The sequence below is a fragment of the Ascaphus truei genome, chromosome 3 (genome assembly GCF_040206685.1).
Source record: "Ascaphus truei isolate aAscTru1 chromosome 3, aAscTru1.hap1, whole genome shotgun sequence".
In the NCBI taxonomy this organism is placed as follows: Eukaryota; Metazoa; Chordata; class Amphibia; order Anura; family Ascaphidae; genus Ascaphus; species Ascaphus truei.
In genome coordinates, this window is record NC_134485.1 from 229,379,670 (window position 1) to 229,394,130 (window position 14,461).

Sequence of the window (14,461 nt, forward strand, 5' to 3'; positions counted from 1 at the left end):
ATCCACCACCAGTCTAAGTTCTTTCAAAACTAAGGCTGTCTCACATTTTAATCTGGTCTGTAACTGTTTCATACGCCCATAATATATATTTTCTTTAACTGTGCATGCAATGTCTTGTATATAATGTATACCCTGTTCATTTATTTAATTGTATTTGTAACCATGTATTATTTGTTTTACTCTGTGCCCAGGACATACTTGAAAACGAGAGGTAACTCTCAATGTATTACTTCCTGGTAAAATATTTTATAAATAAATAAACAATCGGACATCATTACTGAACCGCTCCAGCTACAGCAGCGGAACAATGAAATCACATTAGCGGCCTTCTCAGAGAATAGTGCTGTGCCATATGACAAAACAGCATGACACTGAATACTGCTTGTGTCCACTGTAATTGCCTGTTTTATACTCTGGTTTAAAAATGTAGGTTTTCAAAATTTAAATAGATTATGGGTTTGGTTCAGCAGATTGATTTTCTGAGCAGAAATTAGAAGTTTCAGTTTTGTGCAAAGAAACAATCTTGTTAAATCTGGAAGTTAGCAGGCAATTGAGCACAATGTATTTTTTAAAGGAAAATGGTTTACTTGGGAGTTCAAAAGTATATTAGAGTTTCCGCTATACAATGAGCAGTAGATTTTGAGTGCTATGGCACATCATTTGTGCTTACTGCCTATGAACTATTGTAGAATTAATGCTGTTAAAATCGTTTTTTATTGTTGATAGAAGTCGTTTTTGCTTTAGATGACCAACATATTATATTTTGCAATGTCTTTAAAGTACAGTTTCTGCCCATTATTTCAATCAAGTACAATGCATCAAAACTCAGATGGCTGCTTAAAATTTGAGTGAAACTGCATTAAAAGAAGGATAAAAGTTCTGTTAGTCTAGAGTATTTAGATATACACTGTATTTCTCCTTAACATTGCTCTTTAAAGCAGAAATCTTTGCTGCTCATTTTATTTCTTCATTCCCCCTTCTTTTTAATAGGATGGGAACCGGGGAGTTCCAGAAGCTGAACTGCACTATTTTCAACTCTGGGCAACCCCCTTTCCTCAGAAACTTACCGGTGACGGTACCAGTGCTTTAGTCCCCTCCAGGGGACACAAAATGGTGCTTCAAAGTTCCTGTGTAACATGGGCTAATGGGAAGCCATAGATTCATCGGTTTCAAATAAATCCCAGCGGAAAACCAGGTTATATCGGTACCATTATCAGTAAGTCATCAGGAACTGTGAGATCTCCAGAGCAGAAAATGCGTGGCTCAGCTTCAGGGATGTCCAGTTTGCATTCGGTAAAAAAAAAAAAAAATGGTGGGATTGAGGCCCCCTGAAAATGTATATTCCATAAAGTATATCAAGCTTCATGGTGCTTCTTTGAAGTGGATATATCCCATTAGTAATCTGCAGAGCAGCATTACCATGTCTAAAGAGTTGGCTTTATGTTGTACCTTTCACCATGGGTCCCTGATCCACAGGAAAGCAGTTGCCCATGTTAGACTTTTTTATTTTAAACATTAAGCACTGTAAAAGTCAGCAGCCAAAATTACTTGTTAAAACTATTAATGATTTTTGAAGATCCACAAGTACCAACTTAATTTTGTTCTTTACCATCTTTACAAATTCACAGAGCTTTCTGGATAACACACTATTCATGCATTTGGTAAAATATCTGTACTATATATATATTTAGTAGCAGGTGGTCCCAAGAGCTGAAATTAATGGAGTTCAACTCTGGAGACCCCCTGCTCCAAACCTATTTAAAAAATTTTTTTTTAATTATATATATATATATATTTTACAGGCAGTCCTCATTTATCCAACAGAATCCATTTCGGAAAGTAGCGTTGGATAGCGAAAGCGCCGTAAAGCGAGTCCCATGTTAATCAGTGGTGATGAGCATTGGATAAGGTGTTCCGGCATCAGAAAATGGCCCTAGAGGATTGCATTGTGATTGCATCAGATGCAGTCACAAGTATCCAAACACTTGCCTTGGAAAGTCAGTTTGAATGGGACTGCCAGGGACCCCTGCTGTGTTAATCCGATGGGCCATTAGTCTGTCTGCAGAAATGTCACAGAAATGTTGCAGCATTACTGGGAGATTGCACCAGATTTTCCAAGGCAAGTGTTCGGATACTCGTTGCTGCATCTGTATGCCGTCCGTCTTAAAGTTAAAGGACGGATAGCAAGGACCATCTGTATCTATATCACCATCCCTCCACATTTAAGTTAAGTACTGCTGCGGCCAAGTTTATTCGAGCATTTGCCCGTTCTTGGCCGCAGCAGTAGCCTGGCGCGCGCCCGAGGGTGATGGGCGCGCGCTGAAGCAGCGGAAGAGCGCCCTCCGATCGGGGCGCTCTCCCTACCGCTGCCGGGTCCGCCGGGTCCCCCGGAACCCCCTGCCGCCGTCCCGCCCTGGACGCGCGTGCAGGTGGCGCAGGCTCCCGAAGACGCGTGACCGCGCGTCTATGACGCGCGGCACGCCGAGGGGCGGCCACTAGCAAGCCGGGAAATTTCCCGGCTTGCGGTACCGGCCACACTTTAATAAAGTGTGTCGGTAGTGTATAACAATTTAACTCCCAAAACTCTTGACTGAAAATTCAGTTGTTTAATCTTAGCTTCTGTCCTCTTCCACACCAACCTCAGCCTTTAAAGTCACATCAATGTGAACTACAGATTTGTAACAACTTGTGTATTATCACTGGTACTGTACCAAATGTTGGAAACCCTTCATCTAAGCCAAAGATTAATGTAGCTGTAAATGCATACTGTAGTTCTACACAGTATTGATTTCATTCGTTATTTTGAATTACAACGCTGATTGAGGTGAGTTTCAAAAGAGATTGGCTGTCTAGGCAACACACAGTATTCAGTCTTGACATTGCTCCTAGAGAATACCACTAGCACAGTGGGGTGTGGAGCCTGTTAACAGTTGATCTGACTCCCTGGGAGGAACCATACTGTACAGTAATAATGAGATTTGAAGTGAGTTTGAATTTTGAATCTAATACCACATTTACACTTATGTGTCGTATACTCATGCCCTATAATAATGTTTTGACAATGAGAAAAGAGAAAATCTGTATATTGTCTGTTACAAGCAGTATCATGATCCACAAAATCCTCACAGAGGACCCTTTGTAATATTCTGTTAAAGTGCAAAAGAAAGGGGATGAAAATATTTGTCAGCATTGGGAATGCAACCTCACAGTGTGTTGAATCAGGGCCAGAATCCTCAAATGTTTTCCGGCCTCTTAAAGAAGCAATCTGAGCAGGAGATTTTTTTTTCCCGGATTTTTTTTTCCCGGATTTTTTTTTATTCCCCTCTGAAGGAGGTGCCGGAAGTAGCTCTGCTTGGCTAACAGGGATCACATAATGACCACTTTCAAAGCTCCTGCTCGCTGTGGGCAAACAGGAAGCCATGACATCATCTGGTGTGGCTTTCTATTGGCCCACATGATAAGGGAGCTTTAAAAAGCAAAGAGATATCGGCAACCCCGTTGGAGGTAAGTATCTTTAGAAGCAGGTGGTCCCAAGAGCTGAAATTAATGGAGTTCAACTCTGGAGACCCCTTGCTCCAAACCTATTTAAATTATTTTTTTCATTTTATATATATATATGTAGCCGTGACCCCTGATTCACCCTGAAAGAGCGGGAGGTTGCGCCTGCACAGAGTGAGTTGCTAAAAAGCCCGTGAAGGAGGAGAGTGCTAATTGGTGGGAGGGAGCAGCCCCTTGTCCCAGCAGCCCCCGCAGGGAGGGTCAGATGAGAGAGTTGAGCCAATGGGCTGAGGAGGTGAAGGAGATATAGGGAGGTGGTTGTGCGCATGTGGAGCAGAGCTGGTTGGAGAGGAGACTGAGTGTCTGTGTAGGGGAGGTTAAGCCGCCGCGGCGTAGGCAGAGTACCCCCAGCCCAGTTAGGCCCTGAGTCACGGTAGAGACAAGCTGAGATAGGGACCGCAATAGCGAGGTTCCTGTGCCCGTAGTATCTGGAGACGTTGATCCGGACTATATTATCGAGTGGGAGGTCTGGGCTCAGACCCCGCTTATTGTTGCTGGAGTTCGGGTGGGATCGCCCCGGACTATCGCCAGAGAGAGAGAGAGGACGGTTCTGACGTGCGGCGACCCTTTGTGAAGAGCGTAGCAGTTCCGGGTAGATATTTCAGCAAGTGCACCAACGGTACCATTCATTCATTCGGGACACAGTGGCTGCGCAGTCACCCATACACACATATAGCTGCTTATAAATTGAGCGGAAGGACTAATCCGTTAAAGATTTGGACACGGGTTGGGATCACCCGGTGGAGGGTTCGGGGAGTGTTGGCGTCCGCCGAGATGCATGATATTGTGGGCGTCCGCCGTGGCGCAAGGTAGTGTGGCGCCCACCGTGGCATGTTATAACGTGTCTCTGACTGGGATGTTATTGTATATACCTGAATATAAGTTTTGCCTGCAAGAAAAGGAGGTTGGTTATGGTAATTGGCTGTGTGAGTGTAATTATTGCATATACGTCCTGCGAAGAACCACTCCCCCGCTGGCGGGAGCTGGCGCAGGTGGAGGCGCTGCACCAGTTATAGATATTGCGCGCACCCCAGGCTCTCCGTGATAGAGACTCAGGCCCTGCGAGCCTACAGGTACCACAGCACAGGGTAGCAGCTTACTAGCGATAGAAAGCAGGGCTACATATATATATATATATATATATATAGGTAACAGAGCAGATGGCACACAAATACAGATGAGGACAGGTGCTTAGTCCCATATGAATGAATACAATCAAAGGCTCCTTACCAGGCAGACCAGAGAATCCAGGGAATCCAAAGCAGGCACAGCAAGGAAGAGACAGCACACTTGTTAGCAAAAAGAATTGTATTAGTGAAGCAGGCACAAAACACCAACGTTTCGGTCCTAAAAACAGGACCTTTATCAAGGGAGTGCACCTGTAAAGGAGCAGTTCTGCCTTTACTGTTTTTTTGTTTTTTTTACCAATTCTGATTTTATTTAAACATGAAACAGGGGGTCACGGGAGATGAACTGCATTCATTTCAGATCTGGGAACTCCATAGTTCCTGAAATACTCACCGGGGAAGGTGCCGCCTGTACAGATGCTTCAAGGGGAAACAAATTTGAGATTTAAATCTCCCACGTCACGTGGGCCAATAGGAAGCCACAACGTCATCGCGATTTTCTGTTTGCCTGCACGATGCAGAGATTTTAAACCTTCATGATCTGCCAGCGGCCCCTTCTCCGGTAAGAAGTAGGTTCTCAGACCTGAAATGCGCTTCAGCTCTGGAGACCCTTTGCTTCCCACATACAGTATACAAAAAGAGAGGGTGGGGAGCAAAGGGGGACTGCTTCTTTCACACAAAATCTAAACAGCAAATATAATAATTCTTGGCATGGGACATACATACTACTGCATTAAGGGATCTATATAAAAGCAGCATTATGGTCGCACTCGCCTCATGAAATCCGCTACGGGCACGTTTTTATTCCTGTGTGTTCACGGAATCCCAGCGGCCAGACTAAAGGCCCATCAGATTTAACAAAGCGGGGATCCCTGCATCTGAATGGGACTCCCGATGTGTGATTCCTACCGGGCTGCACATGTCTGTAAGAGACGCGCAGTAAAAGTGAGACTGAATCAGTTACTATGACTGCGCGCCTCTAACAGGGGATCACGCAGCTTTTATTTTATTTTAATAACACAGTATTGAAGCAGGGAGTCTCCGGAGCTGAACAGCATTCATTTCAGGCCCTGCTTCCTGAGTTACCCCATACAGTACATGGGGTGCCGGTATCTCCCTGCATTATTTAAATGTCCCCGTCACGTAGGCCATGACGCGGGAGAATTTAAACATGGCAGAGATGCAAGGACCCCCGCTGTGTCCTGATGAGCCATTACTACCTAATATGCACTGTGCTACGGACGGACAATGCTTTGGACACTGTGCACAAGCATATGATCTACAGCAGTTGATAGATAGAAGATGCTACATCTGTACAAAACATCGCAAAATGTTAGGTTTTTCATTAAGCCAATGGTAAGACCAAGAACATCATGTAGTGTTTTCTTGCATTGATGTACTGTATAACATAAATGTAATGTATAGACTGCTTCACAGACTATTTAGAAGGGGTCTCAGAGATTGATTATATAGAAGTTCTAGGATGTGTTAAAGTTCACTCCTCTAATTTGTACTGTTTGGGTCTGAGATGACTTAATCACCTACTGTAAGTCTAATACTGTATGTTGTTAACGTCTGTGACTATAGGGTTGAAATACTGTATCATGTTGATGCAATTTGATACCTAAATAGCTCCCAGTTGCAGAATTGACCTTTGTAGCTATGTGGATAGACTATTTTATACATATATACAGTATGTGTATGTAGCCATGGATAACAATGTCTACAGTCATCTCTCCTGCTGGCAGCAAAACCTGGTAAGTTACAGGAATGCCAGCAGTAATCATGGAGGTTTGCCCTCACACCCTGGTGAGGTTCCCTATGTATGGATGGGAGTGGCTGCATGCTCTGAGTCCACAGTTGGTGACATCAGAGATGTGCCTGCCTCCTGAGGTATATAAGGCATCGCGCTGCCTAAAGTTAGGGGGGTTGCTGCAGGTTGATGCTGCAAGGTGAAGGCGAAGCAGCAAGTTCTGATGTGCCCACTAGTGCAGTAACTAGTGGCACCATTTTATATCCAGCCAGAGAAGGCCAACTGTGTCCAGGGACCTGGCACAGGGGTGATCTCCCTACGGGGAGAGGGGATCCCACTCCATTGGGAGGGCATACCTTTTAAAGGGGAGCACGGAGCATGTGCAGCTGAAGCACTGACTGTGAGGGGCAGCTGGCCCATATTACCACTCACAATAAAGATGACTTGTTCAACGAGAACCCCATGGTGTGAGTCTGAAATTACTCTCAAGGGGCCATCACCACCAAGAAGGAGTTCCTCATCAGGACCATCTACCTGCGGACGCATAGATCCTGGTGAGGTGGAGGCGCTGCACATGATATAGGTAGGACTCGCACCCACTACCTCAGTTGCCTGTCTGGCATGACATCCCCTAATACCATCATGCGGGAGACTCAGGAGTCCTGTTGCCTGCAGGTGCACCACCAGACACGAACATGTAATGAAGGCTGGATAGACCAGAGGGAACATATGTATATAATTGATTTTATTTTCTGTCACTTTAAGTGTCTGTTGTTATGTGTTTTTTTCTTTTGATGTTAAAATGCCAAATATGCCATCCCAGGTACAAAACTCGCATAGCATATTTCTGTCAACATTAAATGTAAATAAAAATGTAATACTGCCATCATTTATGTAAACAAAATGTTGAAAAGTGACAACATTGTGATTTGCTTAAATACTACTAAGATGAAAACAGCAAAGAAAATACAATAGAAAAAATGTACTCTATTATAAAAGTGTCTTTCTTTGGAAAAGTAAAAATATGTTGTTATATGTTTCCCATACTGTTGATGCCAGCTAGAAAAATCCAAATACACTGATGCAATATATTTGCATTAGTATTTTGAAAAGGCACCTGTCGGCATGTGTTCAGTTTTATTGAATTACTTGACCAATGGAAGTATTACACAATTACGTTTGTATTTTAGTTATGCTGCGGCGAAATAAGGGACAATCTATCAATAACATTAGGGTGAAGGGATAAGTAAAAGAGAATGGCTAAATATGTTTGTTGATGCTCACAATCTTTTCCATTTCTTGTTTACAGTCCAATGTAAGAAAGCTGTTGTTGACATTTATACCACCTTAGACAAGCAATGCTTTGACAATAAGGGGTAGAGAACACATTTACAGCAAATAAATGTATTTACTTTTTTAATTAAAAGAGCAAGGGAAGGATTTTCTCTTTCTGACATCTTTATATTAGTTAACCAATACTGGTCATCTTTTGCTAACTGTGTGCTAGATTTATTCTGCCAGAAGTGTTTGTACAGTACTAACATTGTGTATTTCCTCGGTATCTCCACAACACTAACTACTGTATCAGTGTATTCTCTTTGTATGCCAGAGGTGACATTCAATGTATAATTGATACTATTATGGGATATTAGATGATGAAACTCATCGATGTTGAGAGCGCCTCGAGACATCAAATATTTATATGTTCTGCCTGAGAATTCACACAATATATCAAGAACTTTTTAATTCAGTTTTAAAATAATGTACCATATTTACTTGGTTATTTATTTGAGATGTATCAAGTTTACTGCTTGGGATACTACCACAAAAAATGTTTAATTATATTGTCTACAGAATTTTGTTTCCACTCCTCTTCACAGGGCTTATTGAGAATATCAAAGTACACTAAATATTCCTAAAACTAACAAATGTGCTCTGTAAAATGCTTCATACGCTGTATTTATCAGACACCCAGCTGCAAAATTACAGCAAGAAAAACAAGACTTGATTTGCTAAGTTAATGAATCCCATTACAAGCAAAAAAAGTCCTAATTTTGAGGCCAGATCTGTAAACCCATATATTTTAGCTGGCCAGCTCTTTCTATTGTATCACCACTGAATTAGAAGTGTGCAAAACTTTACACAGAGCAACTATCTTCAATTTGAATGTTGTATTAAAGGAGCAGTCCAAGCAATATCCTACATAGGTTTTATTTTTTTTTTATTTTTTTTAAATAAATCAGTTCTATATTAGATAATACTCACTAACTTTTTTATTTAAAATTCAACTCAATGCCATTTTGAATGAGTTTTAAAATACTGAGCATCTTTTGATTACTATAACGGGCTTTAGCCACCTCCCCACTTTCTTGTTTGCGAGAATTTGTTGCCAATATTCCCAGCAGTTTGAGCTGTAAACTAACAATAGATAATGTTACCTTAGTAATATAAGAATACATTGTAGCTGCTGAGTTACACAGACTGAAGGACTGATTTGAAACTGAAAGGCATTTAGTTAACCCTGGAAAGCAGTATTTTGCTGATCGATCACAGGAGATCGAATCGAATGGCAGCTTAGGTAATTAATTTTCAATATAGGTAATCACATTCTGCATATATTAAAAATATATATTTTTTTTTATTTAAGCTGCTTAGATTGCCTCCTTAATATACAATATAATAAATATTCACTCCTACTGTATAAGAAATTACATCTAAACTAATCCTTAAAGAAGCAATACTACAGTACATTCCCCCCTTTTTTTTCCTCTACAAATCTACAATGATCTGTCCAGGGTAACCATTGCCAAGAGACAAGATCTCAAGACTCTAACACGCCTTTAAGAGATATCGTTGTTAAATACTGATGTGGCTTCCCGTTTAAACTCGTGGTCATCAAAAACGGTAAACACCTGTCTATTAGACATCCAGAGGAGGCGGAACAGCTCCTGCAAACCCTGGGCCTGTCTCACCTACCTAATAAAAACTCTGAACCCCCGAAACCCCAGAGATCAGATCGAGGCGTGGACCCTCCCAGGGCTTCAGAAAGAATAGCAGGGCAAAACCCACAAAGAGCTAAGAACTAAGAAAACATCACCTCTCAGCCCATGAAAAAATGACTGTCCATCTACTGTTAAGACGACCAACCCTGGGCCCTAAGACACATGACAACTATAGCACTGTTTGCCATCCTGTGTGTATTGGATGTCTGCCACCCCTACCCCCCCCTCTCTCGGCGAGTTCAGGAGTATTTTTTTTACGGGGGGTTGGTTTTATTTGTTGGGTGGGGGGTGGAGAAGGAGAAAAACTGGAAGAGCACTACTGTAGGTATCAAAAAAGTAGAAAGGAGGGTGCATATCCCATAAAAAGATTATTTATTGGTCATGGAAAAACAGGGCAATGGAGAGCCCTACCAATGTTTCACGCTTCACAGAGCGCTTTCTCAAGGTATACTTATCACAACTTTATTAACATATATATATATATATATATATATATATATATATATATATATATATATATATATATATATATATATATATATATATATATATATATATATACACAAAATGACATAACCAGACAATACTCACAGCTCACATGCGATCCACCCACTTTGATTGCTAATGGTTTTCTGATGTGTATACACCTAATCAGTATATTCAGACACAGAGACGACAGTGACTAACTCCGCCCCCAACTACCAATCAGGAGACATGCGTGGTCTTGCAACCCCTAGTAGTATGCTCTTACGCAGTAACCAACTGAGGGAGAGTCCTCAATGTCAATGGAGGCCATGGGGAGAGCGCGTCATCAAATGGCCCTTACTGTATACCACACTGGGGCTCTAAGTGCGCGCGCAACTGCGCTCTGCAAGACACTATTCCCTCCCCGCAGTGGGAGCAGACACAGTGAGCTCCGGACCATCGGCGGAGTGCGATTGCGCAATACCAACCGTCGTGTCAGAGGCTCACAGAATACCCCAAGTGCGGGGTGGGAGAATGAAAAGCCAGAGCGCAGAATTATGCGCAGCACAGAGGGTGAACACATAGTGTGCTGTGAAATACAAACACATAACATTATTAAAATCAATAAACTTAAAATATATATTAACAAAAAAAACATATTTGTAGAACTATAAGCTAGAGTTGAATTAAAAAAAAGAAATAACTGGGCTATATGCAAAACGAAAGTCCTCAAAAAACAAGAATATTGAGCTAGCTAGAATATGTTTCTTCCCTTCTACCTCCCGCCACTCCCCCCACCTTACCCCCACCCACATCATCCACTGTCCACCCCCCACCTATCCTACCCTGCTCTCCCTCCTGCCTCGCTCTCCCCCTCCCTTTCTTTCCCCTCCACACACACACAGTATAAGGCCTCGGCCATGCTCCCTGCTGGCGTGCTGAGGCGCGCTGAGGCACAGGGAAAGCGGGTGCTTTCCCTGGCCTTGCGGTTGCTTACGGCACGCACTGTCAGCAGCCATCAGGGGGCGGACCGGGGGCGGGCCGGGGGCGGGCCGGGGGCGGGCGCGTCACTGGCCGGGGGCGGGCCAGTGACGTCACGTAGCTGGTTCGCCCTCATTGGGCGAACCGCTCACGTGACCGGCCTGTCGCGCCGGCAAGCGGGGAATTTAAAATTCCCCTAAGACCTGCACTTCCGCAAGTGCGCGGAAGCGCAGATGAGCCCTTACTAAAGCCGCTCTAATTGCGGCTGTAGGGGCTCAGTGCTGAGCGGGAGCCAAGCGCTAAACATGGCCAAGGCCTAACAGTAGACAAAAGCGGTTGATTCAGTATAATATTCAGTCAAGGGATATTTACTCTACCATTTCTCACGCTCTCTATGGAAAAAAAAAATGTTGTTGAAACCATTATTTCTGATGCTCCCTCCACCCTCTATTTTCCCCCCTCTTCCCCCCCTCCCTAGTTCTCCCCATTCCCATGCTAAAGTGGGCAGCTGATTTAAATGTAGAAATTGATAGAGATGATTGGAGCGATATTTGGAAGTTTGTCGCAAAGACCTCTATACTGTTTGTACCACTATTAAGGAAAATATTTATAAAATTCTTTATTAATGGTACCTCAGCCTAAGCTGATTAAAACAAATCTACCCTCTGGTGTCGGATCTGTGCGGGTGGGGCTGTTGACAAAATGGTGATATGCTGCATGTGCAATTCACTAAAGAGTAAAGTGGAATCTCAAAATAGCAAGAGGAGTACACCTAACAATGAATGGGTTGGCAATGGCGGGCATGGGAGATCAGTACCCCCCCCCCACTGATCTACACCCCTCCCCATTCCCTCCCTCCACCCTTCTTCCTTCTCCAGTTCCTTATTTCTTTATCCTTCTCTTCTCTCTCCTTTTTCTCTTGTCCATTCTATAAGGACACTAACCTAACAGCGTTAATACTGTAGATATAATCCCGAACCACCTGATTGCAACAGACACAGCCACCTGAGAGAATATGACAAAAACTACAACACAATGTGGTGGGCCAAAAAGCATTTCACTATTCTTACACTTCTCTGTGTACAGTATGTATTTGAAAACATTTCATTGTATATCTTTTTTCAATATTCATAGATGTGATTTGTAATCCGTTCACCCAATAAAAAATATTTGAAATAAAAAAAAATGGCATTAAGCGTTGACTAATAATAATAAAAATATACAGTAAGTATTATGTAAAACTACAGAACTGATTTATTTTAAAAAAACATATGATTTCACATGTTTTGCTGCTTTAAAATTAAATAAGTTAATTTTGGGTCCCCAAGAAGAAGAATATTTTGAATAAATGCTGTTTTATTCATTTACTTTTTTTTATTTATTTTTTATTAATACTGCTGCATACTGAGTATTTGATATGTGTTGCCTACTTGTGACATTTTGTCAATTTTTATTGCTTTTGTTTTCCCTAAGCACAATTTAAACTGCTCTGCAACAATACTTCAATGTCTTGGTTGAACTTCAAAGTTCAAGTTTTTAGTCAGGATGCGAAATCCACAAGGACCAGAAAATCTAGGCATACTACAACATTGGCTAATTAATTACCGCCAATCATTGACACTGTACCTGAACATATAAGAGATACTACAGTATTTGTCTCGCTGCACATTTTTGTGGTACAGTAGAAAGGTGTGCTAGGTTTCTGCTGGTGCATATGTACATGCTTTGAAAAAAATGTGACCATTTAAATGGCTTGTATTTGTAACCATGTATTATTTGTCATATTAAATATGTCCAGGACATACTTGAAAACGAGAGGTAACTCTCAATGTATTACTTCCTGGTCAAACATTTTATAAATACATAAATTGTGAAAGTATATTAGCATGTTTAAATGATGCTTGTTTTGCAGACCAGACCTGTTTGAGTGGAACAGTGTACTTTGCCAACAATCTGCTATACAACGACTAGATCATGCGTTTAACACTGCCCACCGACACCTTGGAATTGCAAGTCTCCTTGATCCTGATGGTGAGTAAACAAGCTTGAGCATTTAAATGTTCAATAACCATTAAAATCCTGTCCAGTGGGTCTTGATAGCTCAGAACAGATGCATTGTTCCAGATAACATAGTATACAAAATGAGCGCAATATACTGTACAGTCTTGTTTGTCATGGGTGTTTTGTAATTTTCAATTGTTGCTGCTAATTCACATATGTATTCTCGAGAGCTGCACAAGTAATTAAAATAACCTTTTCCTTTATAGTTACTATAATTTAAAAGAAATGTGGAGTTATTCATGCAGCCTCCTCTGGATAAAACTCTAATAGCACCTTTCTCTGGTTCTGGTCTGCATAATGCGTCATAGAGAACATGCAGGAAATCAACAATGTTAGATGTTTACGTACCACATTCAGAGTGACATGCACAGTTCACTGTCTCCCTCCCTTGCCAAAGTAGATATTTTAGAGCATTTTTGAAAATGCCAAGGGAGACAGGGGGAGGGGGGGGGGTGCAATAGTCTTGTGTTTGTGCACAATAGTCTGTAGTTCAGAAGAGCGTTGGCATGCAGTAAAGCCTTATTGATGATGCTGGAGGTCTCCCGTTCACACCCCCCATAAAACAAAAAAACTCTCCCTTAAGCAATAAAGACTCAGGACAACTAAAATTGGGTCAAATGGCCATAGCTTTTATTAATAACAGACTATTAATAGCAGTGTAACAATGCATAACACCTGCGTTAACAAATTCTACAACCAATAAACCCCAAAGCCCACCGGGCCACGGCTTAGCAGGAAATATATAACATGCCCCCCAGGCAAGCAGGAAGGACATCACCAGACCAGCCTTTGTAAGCTTCCTGTTCCTGCAGCCAGATGCTTCTTTATAGTGGTTGTCTCTGCTGAAGCTGTGCCCTGTTGCTTTGCCCCTGTCCTAGTCCTGTCTCTGTGCCCCAGTCCTGTCCTCTGCCTGTGAATCCAACTACGCCCATTCACTGTCTGCCTCCGACTTCTGCCCGTGACCCGACTATGCTCCCCTGCGTCCAAACCCTGCCCATGACATGACTATGCTACCTTGCCACATGCCTCTGACTTCTTCCCATGACGCGACTACACTACTGTACCTTGCCGCCTGCCCTGGACCCCTGCCTCTGACCCCGACTATGCCTTTGCTTACTGCCTGCTTTTCCGGCCACTGGGATGCACTCCTGCCACAGATCTCCACTTGACACTGGGAAACTGATCCCTCATTCCCAAATGCAATCTGACCACTAGCCTCAATGCTATCTGTGAGAAACATACAGTGCATATTACATAACCAAACCAACCACCTTATACCGTTGTCTTAACCAGACATCCCACCCTTTTTTATTTTCTCTTTTAATTTTAAGTTACAGCAATAACAGGAATATTAAAAACTGCCTTTCTGAAGGATTAAAAACTTTAAATCATTATATATATATATATATATATATATATATATATATATATATATATATATATATATATATATATATATAGTGAGTAACACCTACAGGTGGGCACTTGTTTTGGTATTTTGGAACTAAATCATT

General features: G+C 42.1%; 1 protein-coding gene across 16 annotated transcripts in view; it reads left to right on the forward strand.

The window, feature by feature from the left end:
- The window catches only part of DMD (dystrophin), a 2,761,517-nt gene that overhangs the window by 766,403 nt on the left and 1,980,653 nt on the right, over positions 1–14,461 (forward strand). For all 16 annotated transcript variants that reach the window (XM_075590265.1, XM_075590266.1, XM_075590270.1 and 13 more), the window contains one exon: positions 12,799–12,917. In XM_075590265.1, the coding sequence (XP_075446380.1) occupies positions 12,799–12,917 (119 nt within the window). The remainder of the gene's footprint in view (positions 1–12,798; positions 12,918–14,461) is intronic.